We start from the raw sequence: 21,220 nt of genomic DNA, 5'->3' as shown, positions 1-21,220 counted from the left end.
ACCTGGTACTAGCAAGGTGTACCTAATAAAGTGGCCGGTGAGTATTCATACAGTATTTAGTATTTACAACATAGATTGTTAATGAGTGATAGGAAATTTAATATTGAACAGACAAATGTACTAAATACTTATAGTTTATACTACAGTTAACATAATATACCCTAAAGTTGTTGTGTTATCAGAGTAACTATAAAATCACCACACCAGACAAGTGCTTCATTGTAGTTTTATGAGATTCTCTTGGAGTGGCGTCAATGAAACATAAAACTAACCAAAACCCTTCACCCTTTTGACGCTGTTCACAAAATGTCAGTCAGGGTGAAGCCAAATCAACATCAAAAGAGCTTTTTAAAGCGGTTATTCATGTGATTTTTGTTCCAAACCCAAGACAAATCCACACTGAAGATCCAGCGTAGAGCACAAGAAAATCAGCTCAACCTTTCAGGGCATGACGAATACAATCAGGCGCAAATTATGAATGATATTTTCTGGTGCGTAAAGATTTATCTCTGGACTCTGTGAATGAAATGTGTAAAAGATGTTCTTTCATTCTGTGAACACATGACACTGATGCAGCAGAGCACTAAAACTGGTCATCTTCAGTATTATACAACAAACTATGCTAATCAGAGAAGTCTTTCTTTTTAATTAAACGTAAAAGTAATCTCACAGGATATTTACAGCACATCTGTCTAAACCAGTGGTTCTAAAACTTTTTTCATCAAGTACCACCTCAGAAAAAAATTGTCTCTCCTAGTACCACCAAATGACCAGTATTGAAATACAATATTAGGCCCAGTAAAGCAGCTACAACTCTGCACAGTTAAAAAAACGTGCCAAATTACCTCAGAAATATAGGCTACATGTCATATATGGCATATTATTTACATAATTTTTGATACATTTTTAAATGTGTATAGCATGTACATGACATCTTTCATTCCTCCGCGTACCACTAGAAGGAAGCCTGTGTACCACTAGTGGTACACGTACCACAGTTTGAGAACCACTGGTCTAAACAGTGCGTTCTTACACACAAAACATGTAAATGTCCACTATTATGAAATTCTTAGTAATTAGTTGATGCTCAAACTTTAAAAGTACCTAATAAAGTGGCCGGTGAGTGTAAATGCAGTATTTATTTACAACATACAGATTAATGAGTGATAGAAAATTACATATTGAACCGATAAGTGTACTAAATACTAATCGTTTAAATAAACTAGTTTTTACTGCAGCAAACTGTGGCGTATTGTAATATTAAATACTATTTAATAATGCTATTCGGAGAAGTTTGTTTATTTTTAATTAAAAGTACAGGTAATCTTAACACAGGATATTCATTCATTCATTTTCTTGTCAGCTTAGTCCCTTTATTAATCTGGAGTCACCACAGCGGAATGAACCGCCAACTTATCCAGTGTTTTTTACGCAGTGGATGCCCTTCCAGCCGCAACCCATCTCTGGGAGACATCCACAAACACATGCACTACGGACAATTTTGCCTACCCAATTCACCTGTACTGCATGTCTTTGTACTGTGGGGGAAACCGGAGGAAACCCACGCGAACGCAGGGAGAACAAGGATATTTACAGCCCATAATAATTGATTAATGCATTCTTCACAAAAAACACGTAGAATTCCACTTTATTAGCTGTTTAACTTTAAAATGTTTATATATCAGCATTTTTGCTGTGCATATCTTGCTTATTAAGCAGTGCAGCAATATTTTAACTTAAATATTTTATATATTGATGAGCATGGCCATGGCTTTTAAACCCTTTTCCAGGAATATTCTTCACTGCATTAAAAAATATTTAGAACTTAAAGGTCATTGATTTTGCACTTATTTTCCGATCAGTCATCATGTGACTGCGTGGTCAGAAAAAGATGACAAACTCAACTCAAAATTGAGCATTGACATTATCCACAGTGGCAAAACTTTAGCAAGACTCTGATGACATCTTGTGGATGGTTTATTAATCACATCTGACAGTGAAATTGTCGACATTATGTTTGCCATATTAATTTCAGATTTGATTGATCTTTTTTAGGCTCAAATAGTGAATGAAATGCAGATTTTAGCCAATTAAAGTTTTAAAAAGCTACATGGACACAGCAAACAATTTGGCCGTATAAATTACAATTTTATAGTAATTTAATTAAAAAAATTTAACCGATTAGCAGAAATGGGTCACCACAGAATAAATTTACTCTTTAAGATGTTACAAACCTTTCAGTTTCAACATAAGCTGAAACCATCGACTTCCACTGTATAAAAATCAAATATAGAAATCAAGATTCAGTTTTCAGCATTTTAAATGTCTTAAGTATTCAATAGAAGGCCAAAGGTTTAAAAGTTGAGTGACTAAAATTATTTTTTGGGGGGAGTCATCATATTTGTATACTTTAATTCTGATAAAAAAAATAACAGCTTGATTACATTATGGTGCATTAGTCAATATTCATGTGTATGTGTGCATCTATCAACCATAATCAAGCAGAAGTAAAAACAAACAAAATAAATTGTGGAATGCAAGAACTTTATTGAATGATTAAGAGGAATAAAGGAAACTGGAATTGGTCTGATAATTCAAGACTTGTATATATTAATGATTAATCATAAGCAGATTATTTGCCGCCACGAAGACGCAGCACCAGGTGGAGGGTGGACTCCTTCTGGATGTTGTAGTCGGACAGGGTGCGTCCATCTTCAAGCTGCTTGCCAGCGAAGATCAGACGCTGCTGGTCAGGTGGGATGCCCTCCTTGTCCTGGATTTTGGCCTTCACGTTCTCAATGGTGTCGCTTGGTTCCACCTCGAGTGTGATGGTCTTGCCAGTCAGCGTCTTGACGAAGATCTGCATGCCGCCCCTGAGGCGGAGCACAAGATGGAGGGTGGACTCTTTCTGGATGTTGTAGTCGGACAGGGTGCGTCCATCTTCAAGCTGCTTGCCAGCGAAAATCAGACGCTGCTGGTCAGGTGGGATGCCCTCCTTGTCCTGGATTTTTGCCTTCACATTCTCAATGGTATCACTTGGTTCCACCTCAAGAGTGATGGTCTTGCCAGTTAAGGTCTTGACGAAGATCTGCATACCGCCTCTCAGACGCAGCACCAGGTGGAGGGTGGACTCCTTCTGGATGTTATAGTCGGACAGGGTGCGTCCATCTTCAAGCTGCTTGCCGGCAAAGATCAGACGCTGCTGGTCAGGTGGGATGCCCTCCTTATCTTGAATCTTGGCTTTCACGTTCTCAATGGTGTCACTGGGCTCGACCTCAAGAGTGATGGTCTTACCAGTCAGCGTCTTCACGAAGATCTGCATACCACCCCTGAGGCGGAGCACCAGGTGGAGGGTGGACTCCTTCTGGATGTTATAGTCGGACAGGGTGCGTCCATCTTCAAGCTGCTTGCCGGCAAAAATCAGACGCTGCTGGTCAGGTGGGATGCCCTCCTTATCTTGAATTTTAGCCTTGACGTTCTCAATGGTGTCGCTGGGCTCGACCTCCAAAGTGATGGTTTTTCCAGTCAGCGTCTTCACGAAGATCTGCATGCCGCCCCTGAGGCGGAGAACAAGATGGAGGGTGGACTCTTTCTGGATGTTGTAGTCGGACAGGGTGCGTCCATCTTCAAGCTGCTTGCCAGCAAAGATCAGACGCTGCTGGTCAGGTGGGATGCCCTCCTTATCTTGAATCTTGGCTTTCACGTTCTCAATGGTGTCACTGGGCTCGACCTCAAGAGTGATGGTTTTTCCTGTCAGAGTCTTGACGAAGATCTGCATACCGCCTCTCAGACGCAGCACCAGGTGGAGGGTGGATTCTTTCTGAATGTTGTAGTCGGACAGGGTGCGTCCATCTTCAAGCTGTTTGCCAGCAAAGATCAGACGCTGCTGGTCAGGTGGGATGCCCTCCTTATCTTGAATTTTAGCCTTGACGTTCTCAATGGTGTCGCTTGGTTCCACCTCTAGAGTGATGGTCTTGCCAGTCAGCGTCTTCACAAAGATCTGCATGCCACCCCTGAGGCGGAGCACCAGGTGGAGGGTGGACTCTTTCTGGATGTTGTAGTCGGACAGGGTGCGTCCATCCTCTAACTGTTTTCCAGCGAAGATCAGACGCTGCTGGTCAGGAGGAATGCCCTCCTTATCTTGAATTTTAGCCTTGACATTCTCAATGGTGTCGCTGGGCTCGACCTCGAGGGTGATGGTCTTACCAGTCAGCGTCTTCACAAAGATCTGCATCTTTACGCTGAGAAGAAAAAAAAATTAAGGTTAATTTTTTTTTTTAATGAATACAGATGAATTCAGGACAAAGACGAGCTTCAGAATTCTCTAGAAAGCTCTTCATCAATAATGAAAGCAAACAGGCCAGGTGAGAACAGTCATCACTAATGCTGACACAGCTGTGAGTAAGGGCGGAACAAACGGACGACTGAAAACAAAATGGCGACAGTTTACCACAGAAAATGGCCATTAAACAATAACACTGAGATGAAACGAACGTCGATAGTCGGAAAGTCAATTATATTTAACAAAGTTACACGCTGAAAAGAATAAAAGCATCATAGCGCATTTACAGCTGCCGAAAACCGTTTGTCACGCAGATGAATTGAGAAGCTCACCGAACCACCGCCCTGTTTCGCGGTACAAAAAAAAAACGCCGCCAAATTTCTAAACTCGAACAAAACCCAAAATTCTCGACGACGAATTATACCTTTATATTTTAAAGCAAAATAAATCAGAAAAAAACGTTGGTTTATTGATCCTCAAAACCAAACAGTCCGGCTAGCGTTAAAAGCTAATACGTTAGCTCATTCAGAAATACACCTTTAAATGAATCGGTAAACACTTTAATTAAAATAAAACATTGCTAGATTTAACAAACGACAAAACAAACGTCGATTGCTTATATTTAACATCATACTCACAAACAAATGTTCTTTTCTGTAAGAGTGCGGTGTATGGGAGTCTCTTTCCTCTCGTCTCAGGAGCGAATCTGAAAGCGCAAAAACAAAGAGCCGGCTTTTTATACTAAGAGCACTGTATCCTTCCGCCGTTGCGCCCAGCGCACTATTTTACCCACACCAGCGATTGTATTTGAACTTATGATTTGGTTTAATACAATTCACTCTGTTTTATATTGAGAAAATGCAACAATACGTTTATTAAAATCATTTTGTGAAGGTATCACCGAGATATCCCTTTATCTGATGTGTTCGTGGGGTTTGAGGGCAGGCGGAGTGATATGTTGCACTGCACCGGGTTCGTGTGTTTAGATCAAAATAATATGACACAAATATGATCACAAACAACGCATAACACGATCTGTATGAAATACGTTTATTGAAATAGTGCACACTGAGGGGAAAAGGAATGTTCCGGCACAAGGAAAACATGAATAGGTCCATTTAATAAAAACTAGGTCAAGAAAACGAACACATAGCAACAGCGTCACCAAACGTCACAGATCTTTTCATTTCCCAAAACAAGACATAAAACTGCGGTGTTTTCAGGAAGTCCAGTGCAAATAAACGATGGTTCACTTCCTTTATGAAGAGAACAATTCTCTTTTGAGAGCACGAGGAAGTTAAAAAGGTATTTGCCCTTTAATGTATTTTTTCACATCAGTTTTCTGCATTACAACAACTCAGCATGTAAAATAATGTAAAAATCCATTAACACACAGTGAGTAAACAACAACACTGATTCTCAGGATGATCTCAGAAAGTCTTCCAATGTTTATCACACAAACCGAAAAACTCCAGAGCTGTAAACAAGCACATACTGCAATCAACCCAAACAGTAAATATTTTATTTTCATATATTCTAAATAAAAAAATTATATGTTTTATCTGTGATGTTCATATATATATATATATATATATATATATATATATATATATATATATATATATATATATATATATATATATATATAACCTAAATATATTTCAAAATATGAGATATTTCATACCTTCCAGTTGGCTACAATGTGTGTGATAAAGGTTTTTATTATTTAAAGATATTATATTAAATATTTAATGCAATTAAAACAAAACATTTCCCAGAGATGGGTTGCGGCTGGAAGGGCATCCGCTGCTTAAAAACTTGCTGGATAAGTTGGAAGTTCATTCCGCTGTGGCGACCCCGGATTAATAAAGGGACTAAGCCGACAAGAAAATGAATAAATGAACAAAACAAAACAGAGGTAAAGGTTTAGCAAGAATAAAACAATGAATTAATAAAGATTTTCTTAAAATGTTACATGCATTTTTTTCCTTGAATTGAAATATGTGGAGGGTAAAACATTTTAAGCGATTCTAAAATATATTATTTGAAAAATGTATTTTCAAAAATGGTATTAAAAAAGTTTTTGCAGAAAATATATTGCAAAATACTTTTTAAAATTCCCCAAAATATATTTTCTTAAATATATTTTATATATAGGAATATGGGCAGCATAGTGGCACGATGGGTAGCACTGTAACCTCACAGCAAGAAGGTCGCTGGTTCGAGCCTCGGCTGGGTCAGTTTGCATTTCTGTGTGGAGTTTGCATGTTCTCCCTGCGCTGGCATGGGTTTTCTCCAGTTGCTCTGATTTCCCCCACAGTCCAAACACATGCTATAGGGGAATTGGGTAAGCTAAATTGGCTATAGTATATTTGTGTGAATGAGTGTGTTAGGGTGTTTCCCAGTGATGGGTTGCAGCTGGAAAGGCATCCTTGTATAAAAACATATCGTCACCTCAGAATTTTAAGGTTCTATCTGACATTTTTGTTAAAACTGAATTATTGACATATTCTTATTAAATGACAACTTATATTATGGGATGTTTTTATACGTTGTTTACATTTTAAGACCTTTTATTTAAAAAACAAATGTTACACACGTACTGTTTGCTTTATGAAATGCAAAAACTGAGAAGCTCAATATCTCAAAATCATTCAGAAAGCAGATAGAACCTTATAACGCCAAGGTGACGATATGCTGAATAAGTTGGCGGTTCATTCCGCTGTGGCGACCACAGATTAATAAAGGGACTAAGCCGAAAAGAAAATGAATGGATAATTGAATATTGTAATATATTTAAATATATATATTGTACTGTATGGCAATGCAGAGCTTGGTTCACTTTCTGCCTCCTTTAGAACCTATAATTGGAGATTCCTGTCAAACAAGAAACATTTTCAAAATTAATATGGTTGACTCAACACAAATAGTATAATTATAGTTGACTAATCACAGTCTAATGCAATGGTAACAGAACCTACTGAGATATAATGTCAGTGCATTAAAAAGACACCAAATCATTATTCTGATTTGTCATTTGTTTTCTCTTTTTTATTCATTTTTACACCGTGTCCTTTAATATCTATACACTCTGTAGTATTAGTATGAGATGTGACTCTGTTAATGTCATCTGATTTCATGCGTAAACACTAATGAAACACCTTTCTACAACTAACTTCTCTTATTTTTACCTAACCAATCATTTTAGTGACCTAGTAGATAAACCACATGTGTAGGTCATGTTCTAATAACATTTGACAACCAAAACATCCAAAGAGATATGAACTCAACAAACATCTTTATATGTAGCTCCTGTTTAGTCTGTAGTTGTGTTTATTTCTAATACATTACACATGCTTTGGTTTGAAGTATCTGTAAAACATCAAAAGCATTCACTCACCTGTGCCCATTTTTTCAGGCTCCTGGGAATTTTAAAATCTCCTTTCAGTACCTGAGAAAGATATTGAGAAAAATGGTCAACATTTCATTTGAAAAGAGTAAAATTAATTAAAAATAGTAATGATTTGAATGTATATATTTTTGTGTTATTGTGTTAACATTTAATCTAAGAATTCTGAGTTTTTAAAATGATTTTTAATTATTATTATTTATTTATTTAAAATTAATATCTAATTATTGAGGCGGCACAGTGACTCAGTGGTTAGCACAGTGGCCTCACAGCAAAAAGGACTCTGGTTTGAGTTCCAGCTGGGCGAGTTGGCATTTCTGTGTGGAGTTTGCATGTTCTCCCTGCGTTCACGTGGGTTTCCTCTGGGTGCTCCGGTTTACCTCACAGTCCAAACACATGCGGTATAGGCTAATTGGGTAATACAAAATTGGTCGTACTCAGGGCCGGATTAACCAATGGGCCTTATGGGCACAGGCCCAGGGGCCCGTGCGCACTAGGGGCCCCTGCGAGCGGGGAGAAAAAAAGACAATTTCGGAGTGTCTTTTTAGGCTAATTACAAATAGCGCATCTAGTTGGAATAAGCTATTCAGGGTTTACGCCTATCGATGCCTGATTGATAGAGACAAGATGAGTAAAGAGCTGTTTATTAACACAGCTGCAGTGGCGCACCTTGTAAGGCGCGCAGCTTCATGTTTTGACGCTATTGATTATCAACTCGGTTCGAATCCACCATCAGCTGAACTCGTGCTACTTTTTTCTCTCCCCGTTACATATCAGATTGGAAATATATTTTTAACAGAAAGGAAACATTTTTTTTAAATAATGCAAATGTGATATAAAGTCACAAGTGTCTCGTGGGTATTTAATAATGTTTAGCCTTATAGGTGCCTCCCTCTCTGCAAAAACTATATTGCTCAGACAACTGTATTTCCTCTGAGCAAAAAAATCGCGATCACATATTAATATTATTATTATATTTAAATTGCCTTTCTTTCTTTAACTAAACAGAATGCTGTAATTGGTCAAGCGCGGAAACGTCAGTTTTGTAATAACCGGCACTAAACTGAGCAGACTGTAGTGTAACGTTATATCTGTCATAGATCAAAACTGAGTGGACAAGTGGATTTAGCAAACGCGAGAGAAAGAGGAGAGGAGGCATCTTTATTGAGGCATTTTCATACACACTATCTTTAAACAGACCCGTGATCAGGAGAATGAGGGTACAGAAGAAGACGTTATAGTAACTTTAAATGATGAGAAGCTAGCATCAACCAGGACGGAGGAGGCTAACGGCAGCGCAGCGCGGACTGGATTCATCGTGTGAGAGACAGACAGAAAATATACATATATATATATATAGTTTTATTAGTATTTTTATTCAATGCTTTGAAAAATAAGTTAAATCTTTGTAAACTATAAATACATATGCAAAAAAAATTATAGATTCATTTTATTTAAAAATTATTAAATTCTTATTTTTTAAATTCAACTATAGGGGTGCGGCCAGGTAGGGGGCCTTAAAAGACAATGTGCCCAGGGGCCGCTGAGGTCTTAATCCGGGCCTGGTCGTACTGTATGAGTGTGTGTGTGAATGTGACGGTGTATGTGTGTTTCTCATTACTGGGTTGCGGCTGGAAGGGTATCCGCATCGTAAAACATATACCAATCCACTGTGGCAACCTCTTAAATAGAGACTAACCTGAAGGAAAATGAATAAATGAATGAGTGTCCTATGATTGGGTGAAGCAGTGGCGCAGTAGGGTGTTTGCATGTTCTCCCTGCGTTGGCGTGGGTTTCCTCCGGGTGCTCCAGTTTACCTCACAGTCCAAACACATGCACTATAGGGGAACTGAATAAGCTAAATTGTCTGTAGTGTATGAGCGTGAATGAGTGTGTGTGGAGATGGGTTGCGGCTGGAAGGGCATCCGCTGCGTAAAAACGTGCTGGAAAAGTTGGCGGTTCATTCAGCTGTGGCGACCCCAGATTAATAAAGGCGGATTAATAAGCCAACAAGAAAATGAATGAATGAATAAATGAATATTCACTGAATGACAAACCACTGCAGCTGCAACCCATCTCTGGGAAACATCCACACACACATTCACACACACTCATACACTACGGACAATTTAGCCTACCCAATTCACCTGTACCGCAGGTCTTTGGACTGTGGGGGAAAACCGGAGCACCCGGAGGAAACCCACGCGAAGGCAGGGAGAACATGTAAACTCCACACAGAAACGCCAACTGAGCCGAGGCTCGACCCAGCGACCTTCTTGGTGTAAAGCAACAGCACTACCTACTGCGCCACTGCTTCCCCCTTTAAATTTCATTCCTTTACTAAAAATCTTTTTTCTTTGAATGCATGATAAAGGTTAAGGCTCCTGTGACATGAAAATAAAGTTTTTATAGATGTTAGTACCTGTATAGGTGCATCCCAAATCACAAACTCATGCACTATTTTACCTTATTTTGTAGTATAAATAGTGTAAGTAATGCATTCACAATGAAATTCTTCTAAAACGAAATAAGTGCACTACCCGGATGCTGCACTTATTCAACTGTTAAAAAGAAGTGTGGAATGATGGACACTTCACGCACTCAATCGTCGCAGCTTTGCTCACACAGCAGAAGGGGTGGGGCTACTGGCGAAGGGGCGGAGCTATCGGCTGCTGACGTTTGATTATTTTATTTATTTTGGATTGTGAAAGCAGTTTTCTCCTACAGGGGTGATTATAGCGTCTCCCCATGGAGAATGAGGTTATACTCAAGGCAGATATTATTTAATAGTTTGGTCATTTATTTCAATAGAATTTGGCGAAACAGTTTCAGGGAAATTCCGGTTAGTAAAAAAAAATTCCATTTGGCACAACACTACATATAAATACAATACTGTTGAGTGTGTAAGTGCATAGTGCATAAGTGCATAGTGTATAGTGTGCATAGATATATACACTAGATATCGCATAGGGAGCCTGAGCATGCGTCAATAGCGCCGCCATATTGGTACAGTGCTCCCAGGACAAATGTCATTCAACCGCACTAGTCAAGACAGTGTTATTACGTGAAGATGCGGGACTTTAGCGCTGTCTACGGGTGTAGTAACGAGCAAACAAAGAAATCAAAGCACAAACGCAAAACATTTCATAGGTAATATTAAGTTTTTTTCTGTTTTTGTATGTTCTGAACTTTTGTGCTAATCAGGTAACGTTATTGATGATAACAGTCACTTACTGCATTCACCATACGGCAAAGCAGCTCCAACTCACACTAAACACTCGGCTTATGCTAGTTTTGTTGAATAAAATCAGCAAACAATGCAGGAGAAATATGACAACGAGATGCTGCGCTGCCAGAAACTTGTATTATTGTCGGCTAACGTTAGTGAAAGAGTCGTTCGGGGGATTCATTCACAAACGAATCGCTCCCTCAGTCAGTATGAGCAGTGAAAGCAGGAGAGGAGCTGTGTTCAGGACATGATTAGATCAAATTTAACAGGGAGGGTGAATAGTACATTTCTGTACACATAAACACAAGCTTTTTGTCAGGAATGCCCGTGCGGTCACTGATCCATCAATGAAGAAAAGTGATGTAAAATTATAATTTTCGTAATTAGAAAAAAAAAATAACATACTAACATCCAGGAAAACTCCCGATCACAGATATATGTGTATATGTGTATATCTCTGGCTTTGCATGGCCACAGTCCTCCACTGTACCTTGGTCCCGCATTCATTTCAAAGGAGCGCTACCCTGTACCAAGATGGCGGCGCTATTGACGCATTCCGTCCAACAGACAACAATAGGCCAGGCGACATCTAATGTATATATCTATGTATAGTGTGCCATTAGGGACGCAGCATATGTTATGTCTTCATGATATCTATATGCTAGTGTGCTCCAAAACACTGACAAAATTCACATTTTTGCAGCAGCATCCTGTCTCCTCTGCCTAAAAGGACCAGCAGTTTTTTCACATCACCTCATACTTTAGTTTCTCATCAAATCTTGACCAATCAAATGCACTCTAATGTCTGACATGCCCCGCCCCCTTCTTTTCACTTGCATTTAATGCGCTTTGACTTGACCGCTCTTAAAGCTGCAGTGAATAAAGTGTTCTGAAATACCCTCTGAGTATTGTTGATGACTTCAGGATCTGGCTGGCCGTAGTCTGGAGGATTGGCGTTGGGGTTGTAGCCCAGCCGGCGCAGCATGGGTGCGATATTCTCCAGGTCGTCCTGCACGTCTGTTGGGATGTGGCCGACCCACCGCGTCAGAGCTTCCAGGTTCACAGGTTTGATCACCTGATCCGTGGAGCGTTCAGTTCTAATAAAACAACAACAAAAAGAGGGTCGGGGTACTGCATGACGTGAGTTGTGTAAACAGATTACAATTTTCAGGCAACCAGTAAAGCATTGCACAAAACACAAAAGAAACTTAAAGGGGACCTCCGCTGCCCCTTTTTACAAGATGTAGTCTGATTCAGCTTAAAAAAAAACACAAATAATGTTTAATATCTCTCTGAAATGGAAAATTGTGTGCAACATATTACTTTTAAATTAACTTTCTGCAATTCTGTAGAAATCAAATGTAGGCAAATGTAACTTTCTTACTTTTTTAAAGCAGTAACTGTCACGGATTGTTGACGGGACGGAGACAAAAAGGTGTCGGATCCAAGTGCAGTTTATTAATGAAATCGTGCAGTACAAACAAACAAAACAAGAAACTCTGGCAGAAAATACTTAGGACAGGACTTCAGGAACAACAAACCAAACAAGACTTACTAGGCTAGGAAGACAAGATAGACAACAACGCAGTGACAAAAGCTGCGTCCCAAAAGGCACACTATACACTATGCACTCATGCACTATGTACTTCTGCACTTACACACTCAGCAGGATAGTATATGTATGTAGTGTTGTGCCAAATGGCACACTTATGTTTTTTTTACTAAGCGGAAATTCAAACCGTTTCCCTGATGACGTTTGACTGTTGCCAAATCAGTGAAATAAACGACCGAATTATCAAATAATACCTGCCGTAAGTATAACCGCATTCACCATCGGGAGGCGCTATAATCACTCTCGTAGGAGAATTTTGCTTTCACCATCCAAAATAAATAAAGTTATCCAACATGTGCGGCCGATAGCTCCGCCCCTTCCGCTACGTAAGCAAACCTGTGGTCGTTGCGTGCGTGAAGTGTCCATCATTACACACTTCATTTCAGCAGCTGAATGAGTGCATCATCCGGGTAATTAAAGTGCACTTATTATTTTGAGAGTTTTCAATGTAAACACACTACTCACACTATTTATACTACAAAATGGCGTAGAATAGTGCATAAGTATGCGATTTGGGACGCAGCTAATCAATAGGAGTAGAGTGAATAAATAGTCCATGAAATCAACAGGAAACGGAGACAGCTGTGTTTTGCAAATCAGTGTAAGTGGGTTCCGGGTGTGTGCACGAGGTATGTATGAACTTGTAGTCTTTAGCAACTGTAATTCGCAGTTCACAGCGAACTACAGTGCCATCTGGTGGTTACAGACAGTCATGACAGTAACTCTATGTGACAGTAACTCTAGCAATGTGGCGCAAGGCGCGACGCAATTATTATATGCTAGTTTCAGCTTGGCGCAAGAGACGTTTTGCAGCACGCTGTTTAACTAGCTAATGCATTTGCGCTCATATGTGCGCCCATAGGCGTTCTGGTCTAAAAAAGGAGGCGTGTTGAGGCGCATTGCTGGCACGTTGCTATTTTGAGGAACCTAAATAGACGGTTCAGTAGACTCGATCAAAGCTGGTCTATTGTCCAGCGCAGAGCGCAATAGTTGTTCGCCACACTTAAACATTGCTTCATACACACAGGATGTAGAGCAATACACAAATATCTTTACAAATGAAAAATAATTAAAGGATTAAAATATTACAAAAAATTTTTTCTAGCCTACATCAATATAAAAACCACCGCCTTCATGCCTTCTTCATCTCGGGGGATTTTCAGCTTATTCATGATGATTTGCTTTTGTGTAATGTTATTATTATTAGCAGTATTATTTATCATATTCATATTTATATTTGTGTTATTAAAAACAAGCTTAGATTTGTCCACCTGTCAGGTTTTAGACCATATGGGGCAGCATGTGTATTTGGATATAACTCAGGTTTTTGAGCACACTTTGTTATTATTGTTCATTTATTCATTGCTGGAAATTAGAACTGAATTTAGAAATAGTTTTGAAACAAATCTTTGCACTTAATAAATGAAATTAGTTATTTATAGGCTAATGGATGTCTTTGCGTGCAACATGTTTCCCTATCCACGAGAATGAAAGTAAAGGTAAATAATGTGGAGGTTCATCTCTCATTCTCCTGCTGCAGATGCTCTGTTTAACTGTTTTCTTGCTAGTAAAATGCTCAGTTTTTCCACTTACAAAGTCGTCATGTAAATAGCAAATGCGCTATGGGCGTGACGCAACTGACACTTAAAGGGAATGGGAGATGAGACTCTCTGATTGGTTTATTCTCAAAACACACCCAGAACTCATTAAGAAAATAAGCTCAACCCTGTTAGACCATGCGCCACGGGGCAGAATGGATTTTTCCGTCCTTAAATTAGCAAAAGTGGATTCAGACATGCCCTTAATGCATTTGCGCCCTGCACTTTGGACTTTGCGCATGGATCGTCAAAATACAGCCCTATATGTAATGCATTGCTTTTAAAGTTACCACAACACCGGAAAAAGCAATACAAAACTAACTTTCCTTAAAAGTAACTGTTGTGACATTAGGTACTTTTTAAAAGGAGTAAGACAGGATTGTAATGCATTTCTTTTAAAAGTATCTATCCACAACACTGACAGAAGCAATGCAAAAGGAATTTTACTTAAACAGTAAATCACTCTGTAAAAGAAGTACCACAAGACTGTAAAGCATGACGTCTATAGTTAACTTTGCCCCAATACTGTGACAAGTAATGCAAGAGTAACTTGCCTTTAAAATGCCTGTAATGCATTACTTTTAAAGGTAACGAAATGTGTTGCTTAATTAGTTTCTAAAAAAAAGTAACTTATGCATTGGTTTCAGAGTTCGGGACAGTTTATTTTAAAAGCAATGCACTACAGAATTGTGTTACTTCTTTTAAAAAGTAACTAAATGTGCTGGTTAATTACTAATAATTAAGGCAAGTTATAGTTGCAGTACTTCCCCAACACTATAGTTAACTTCCCCAAAACTGTAACAAGTAATGCAAAAGTAACTTTCCTTAAAAGTAACCAAGTAACAGATTAAGTTGCTTTTTAAAAGAAGTAACACAAGTTAATAATGCATGCCAGAAGGCAGCTTTTCTCCATACCGTGACAGTGAAACCCCTCCGGGCTGTCCGATGGCCTCCTCGTGGTGTAAAACTCCTTCGTGCCAGGGCGATTGGAGGAAGAGCAGCACTCTCTGCATGGAGGTTCGCGGTCGCAGCACCAGATCCTCATATCGGACGGTGAGACAGCGGCGTGAGCCCACAGCCATGCACTGCGACAGCATGGCCTGAATGGCGCTGCTCCACTTAGTCAGACAGTCTCTGTAGCTGGACAGGTCGAAGCCGGCGATGGTGACCCGTCTGGAGATCATGGAGTGCACGGACGCCCGGCCGTCTCTGAGCATCAGCACAAACTTAGAGCTGAAGGAGCAGATGAACACAGGAGGAAATGGAGAGGAATGAGGCACATAATGAAAACAATCCAAACTTTAGATTTTAGAGTTTCCCCAAAGAGATTTGCACCAAATTAAAACAAATCTGGTGTGATTTTGACATATCAAATAAATAAATAAACAACACAAGATATATAAATAAATTAATATTTTTTTTTTCAAATTTTTTTACAATGTACATCTTATTACATAAAAGTATTATTAGTTAATTAATTAATAATGAATAAATGGTGTTTTAGTTTTTTTAATCCTCAGAATGGATTTTTTATAATTTATATAAATAAATAATTAAATAATAAAAACAATGAAATTGCCATGAGGGGACTCACTGGGCAATAATAAACATTAAACATGTTAGATATAAAATAAAATAAATGATAAATTAATAAATAAATAAAATAAAACAAGTCAAAATTAAATAGAAAATAAAATAAATAAATAAAAATTTCAAAATGAAATAAAAACATTTATTGAACACGCAAAAAAAATCTAAATAAAATTAAGATAAATAAATAAATTACAAAATAAAATCTAATAAAAATACTAAAGAAAAAAGAAAACAAATTAAGTAAAAATGTTTAACAATATTTTTAAAATGCACAAAACAATAATAAATAAATAATAAACAATATTAAAACTAAAATACCAAAAAAATTAAAAGTAAAAAAATGAAAAGGGAAAAAATTATTACAAAAAATAAAACAAAACTTTAAAACAATTAAATAAAAAAAAGCGAAAAAGGAGGGGGAAAAACAATACACAAAACATAACCCAGCCTTACTTGGGGAACAGGTGTGACAGATAGACAGCACTCTTCAGAGTGAACGGGTCTTTATTGCAGAGCATTGGCGCCGGTTCTCCGTGCCGAGCGATGACCTCCAGCAGGAATGCGGTTGTCGCGGCATCCAGAATCTCCTGATCGACTCCGGGCTGCTCCGTGCCGGCCTGCCGCAGCGACAGCACCCGGGGGATCACGCGCGTCTCCGCCCCGCAGCGGATCAGCGGGTGTGCGTCCAGCATCGCGCGCATCAGTGTCGTTCCCGAGCGCGGGACTCCGCCCACAAACACGATCGGTGTGTTCCGGTCATATCGATACCGGGTCCGGTTCTGTACCAGGACAGACACCACATGAGCTCCGGTCAGCTTTCCGTGGCACGCTATAACGCGATATAGAGTCCTGATAAGAGTATATCCTCCGAACAGAGTAAACAGAAGGAAAAGTGTCCGTTTGATTGACAGCCGCATCACTCTGGAAACAGCGGAGGGAAATAAATGTGTGTTATTGCATGGCAAATTAATGTATCCACAAACCAACATTATTTAAAGTAGGCTACTATTTATTTATTTATTTATTTATTTATTTATTTAAATAACTCAAACCTAGCATATTGATTTTGTTAGCTTATATGGCTAGTTTTGTGGTCAACAATTAATCCGGGCATGTCATTAAGAAACAACAACAATAGTTTGCTCTTGTTTTCTAAAATTAAAATCTGAAAATGCACTTCCTGTTTGTTTGAAGTTTTGGGCGTGGCCAACACACTTAACCACGCCCCTCCAGCTATCATCGCTACAACAACAGAAAGAAACGGTGAGGAGGAGTTAAGTTGTGTTAATTCTGTTGTTGTTTTGGCTTCTTTACAGATATTTCTATTTAAACTTGCATATACAGTTGAAAGCAGAAGTTTACATAGGCTACACTGTATAAAAAGGCACATTTTAAAACAAGTCAGATGTAAATGTGACTAAACTTTTCCTATTTAGGTAAGTTATGATGATCAGATGTGTTTCTGTTCTGCTTAATAGCAGAATAATGAAAGAGAGATTGTTAGAGAAATTGTTATAACTCTTCTTGAAAGTCAAGTTTACACACGATAGGATTATTCTGCCTCTGAAAAAGCTCAGATCCGCGTCTAAGAGAGGGGGGTGTCCGCGACACTACCCCCACCACCCGCGCCCTCAGTTCGCGTCTAGAGTGGCAGGATAGAGAGGGCGGCATACACGACACTACCCCCACCACCCGCGCCCTCAGTTATATCCCCGACTAATAGAGAGGGCGGTGTCCGCGACTCTACCCTCTCCACTCGCTCCCTCAGTTAGGCCATATCCGCGTCTAGTGCGATAGAATAGAGAGGGCGCCGTCCGCGACACTACCCTCACCACCGCGGCCTTAGTTATATCCACGTCTAGTGCGATAGAATAGAGAGGGCGGCGTCCCTGACACTACCCTCACCACCTGTGCTCTCCGTTATATTCGCGTCTAGGGCAGCAGAATAGAGAGGGTTGTGGTTGAGGGCGGCGTGACCATCTTTTGCCTAGAGCAGCAAATGGGATTATTAATGAGCACAGAGAGTCAGGATCTCGATTTAACATCTAACCCGAAAGACGGCGCTCACTGACAGTATACAGTCCCCTTCACTATACTGGGGCATTAGGACTCACATAGACCGCAGGTTAAGCGCCCCCTGCTGGCCTCACTAACACTTTCAACAGTAACCTAGAGTTCCCATCTGGTCTCCCATCCAGACAATGACCAGGCTCAGTACCTGGTTGGGAGTTATTGTAAACTAATTGTTTCAATTTAATCCAACGTTTGGTTACAACAACCCAGCATTTTTTTCAAGTGTAGCAATGTTAAAAATTGAAAACGAAAGAAAAGAGAAAGGTGGAAGTGTCATGCAGGGAATTCTGGGAAACTCTGTTTATTGTTATACACCATACGTTACATAGTTAGGAAACCTGCTGTTAAGGATAACCAAGTTGTTCTGTAGCATTTTACATTTACAATCACATTATTTTTAAAGTGTAGCAGTGATTGTTGGGTTCAAACAACCCAGCAGAGTGTAGACATCCACAACAGTCAGGGCCGGCGCGTCCATAGAGGCGACCTAGGCGGCCGCCTTGGGCAGCAGAATAGATAGGGTGGCGTCCCCGACACTACCCTCACCACTCGCGCCCTCAGTTATATACGTGTCTTGCGGCAAAATAGAGAGAGCGGCGTCCACGACACTTCCCTCATCACCCTCAGTTATATCCACGTCTAGGTTGGCGGCGTCCCGACACTATCCTCACCTGCGCCCTCAGTTATATCAGTGTCCGCGACAGCTTCCTCGCCCCCATCACAACACCACCCCCCCCTCCCCCCCCTTCACTTTAGGGTTGTGGGCGGCGTCCTTTGCCTAGAGCGGCAGTTCAGCTTGCGCCGGCCCTGCCAACAGTCCTAAAATGCGAGCTGTAGTCATCAAAAACACAGGTAACGTTTTTTTATCAACATTGTGACAACGTTCATCAAGTACAAATAACACCCTGAAGACGTTCCATGTGTCTGCTCATGTGAAATATCTGTCTATATTTGGACTATATTGTTAGATTTACTTTCTCAGAGATGGGTTGTGGCTTTTGCGGCGTAAAAACATGCTGGATAAGTTGGCGGTTCATTCCGCCGAGGCGACCCCGAAATAATAAACGGACTAATCCGATAAGAAAATGAATGAAATTAATGTTAGATTTACACCTCAGCTCAGATTTAGCCATATATGCTTTAAAATCTAGATATAGAATTTAAAATCTCTGTATAATTAAGCCATATAGCATTTAAGCATATTAACATAATCTTGATATAGCATTTACATGTTTTTATATAGCAATATAGTGTTTAAAATCTCGATATAGCGTTTGAAATAGTTTACATTTCTGCATTTTAATATGCATTATTCAGTCTTGATATAGATCTAAACGGTTTAATAGCTTGATCGGATAATACTCTGATGAAATCTTTGAATAACTCTCACAGCGTTATGAAAGGATGATCACTCTGTTGTTGTTGTAGCGTGTTAAAAAGTGAAAGTAGTTTACGCTAAACAGGAAATATGGTTGCAGGTAAAAGAGTCCTGATCAGTCGATAATGGACAGCTAAAGTCACACACACACACATCGAGATGCATTAAAAATAAACACACAGAGCTTATTAATAATGAAACGATGGACTGACCTTCAGGCACCGAGCAGTGAATCTGCATGATCTCTGCAGGACTGAACACGCACAAACACATACTCACAGGCTGAAAACTTGAGGAAGTGGAAGAGTTTACACATTAAAACTGACTGAAAACTTGCGACATGTCTTTTTCCGGTGCCCCAGAGCCTAACATCCCCCACATGGCACAAATACTGCTGTAATTTATAGTAAATAGTGTTGTTGAACCAGTTAAGTGGATTATTCTGCATATATTAGTATTTAAATCATATTTACAGACCCATGTTAAAACATGATATGTGGCAATTTGAATAAAAGACATAGTAAATACTATACCATAGTAAATTTTATTGTTTATGGCAACACAACTACTATAATAATATTATAAACAAATGAGCCATAATTTCTACAACTATAGGGTATCTTACACTAAAATACATCACTGTTTACTGTAGTAAAAACTAAAATTTACTACAGTATTTATTAGTTTCACAGTTCACTATAGTTAAATACTACAGTATGCATTAACAAATAGTTAATATAGTCACTTTGGATCAAAAACGCTATGGCATATATGCAACACATATTTCAAAACATTGGGAAAACTGGCCTTGCTTATATTACTATTTGTTGTGTTATCATAGCAACTGTAGAATCACCTCAGCAGATTAATTTAGTTGTTGTTACCATAGCAACTGTAGAATCACCACAGCAGTTAAATTTGTTTACATTAATATAGTTGTTTTGTTACCATAGCAACTGTAGAATCACTACAGCAGATTAAGTTGTTTGATTTACTATAGTTGTCGTGTTACCATAGCAACTGTAGAATCACCACAACAGATTAATTTGTTTATTTTACTATAGTTGTTGTGTTACCATAGCAACGGTAGAATCACTAGAGCAGATTAATTTGTTTGATTTACTATAGTTGTCGTGTTACCATAGCAACTGTAGAATCAACACAACAGATTAATTTGTTTATTTTACTATAGTTGTCGTGTTACCATAGCAACGGTAGAATCACTAGAGCAGATTAATTTGTTTAATTTACTATAGTTGTCGTGTTACCATAGCAACTGTAGAATCACCACAACAGATTAATTTGTTTATATTACTATAATTGTTGTGTTACCATAGCAACTGTAGAATCACTACAACAGATTAAGGCTGCATCTGAAATCGCATACTTCCATATTGTATAGCTCACTAAAATCAGTTTGAGAGTCGAGTAGTGTGTCTGAAATCCCAGAATTCGAAAATCAGCAAGCGAGAAGTTCCCAGATGACCGACTACTTCCAGCGAGATTCTGATGTGTGCATCCCATGATACGATGATAATTTGTGAAGCTATGCAACTCACACAGGTAGGTCACGTGATCATGACAAAATGGCGCATGTAGTACATCCAAGTTCCATTCATACTGCTCACATTCATACTGTATAGAACGTACTTTTCTAACAGCCGAGTAGAACATTTAAATTCAAATGCAGTACTACCTACTGAGCAGTAGGTGGTTTCGGTTGCAGCCTTATTTGTTTATACTTCTATAGTTGTTGTGTTGCCATAGCAACTGTAGAATCGCCACAACAGATGAATTCTTCCGTATGGTTTAGAAGCACTAGTATTCATTGCATTAAGTGTTCATTGATTTTTTTTTCTTCTGTTTGTTGTGAACAGTTTGCTTAGAACAACCGTTCGCAACACATTTATACCCACGCAGCACTTAACACTTAAGAAGATGATGAAGCGCAGAGGAAATGGGCTGATTGAGAAATTACAAAAGGTGTGAAGATTTGTAGCTTTAATATGATTTTTTTTTGCACACAAGCAGGAGGCTTGATGTTTC

General features: G+C 39.0%; 3 protein-coding genes and 1 long non-coding RNA gene across 4 annotated transcripts in view; 1 reads left to right on the top strand and 3 right to left on the bottom strand.

Annotated features, from left to right (window-relative positions):
- myo18b (myosin XVIIIB) overlaps window positions 1–21,220 on the bottom strand; it is an 880,426-nt gene that overhangs the window by 569,927 nt on the left and 289,279 nt on the right. The window lies entirely within an intron of this gene.
- Window positions 1–21,220, top strand: part of LOC147842218 (uncharacterized) — a 167,245-nt gene that overhangs the window by 142,677 nt on the left and 3,348 nt on the right. The gene's annotated exons all lie outside the window — the stretch shown is intronic.
- ubc (ubiquitin C) lies at window positions 2,524–5,037 on the bottom strand. Its single transcript, NM_001077804.2, is given in 2 exon segments — window positions 2,524–4,241; window positions 4,921–5,037. A coding segment is annotated over 1 exon segment (1,602 nt). The 5' UTR covers window positions 4,235–4,241; window positions 4,921–5,037; the 3' UTR covers window positions 2,524–2,632.
- tpst2 (tyrosylprotein sulfotransferase 2) lies at window positions 5,319–19,417 on the bottom strand. Its single transcript, NM_200419.1, is given in 6 exon segments — window positions 5,319–7,159; window positions 7,683–7,733; window positions 11,819–12,017; window positions 15,046–15,363; window positions 16,177–16,644; window positions 19,387–19,417. Coding segments are annotated over 5 exon segments (1,071 nt in total). The 5' UTR covers window positions 16,641–16,644; window positions 19,387–19,417; the 3' UTR covers window positions 5,319–7,120.

The sequence above is a fragment of the Danio rerio genome, chromosome 10 (assembly GCF_052040795.2).
Source record: "Danio rerio strain M-AB ecotype USA chromosome 10, GRCz13ab, whole genome shotgun sequence".
Classification (NCBI taxonomy): domain Eukaryota; kingdom Metazoa; phylum Chordata; class Actinopteri; order Cypriniformes; family Danionidae; genus Danio; species Danio rerio.
This window is presented reverse-complemented; position numbering and strand designations above follow the sequence as displayed.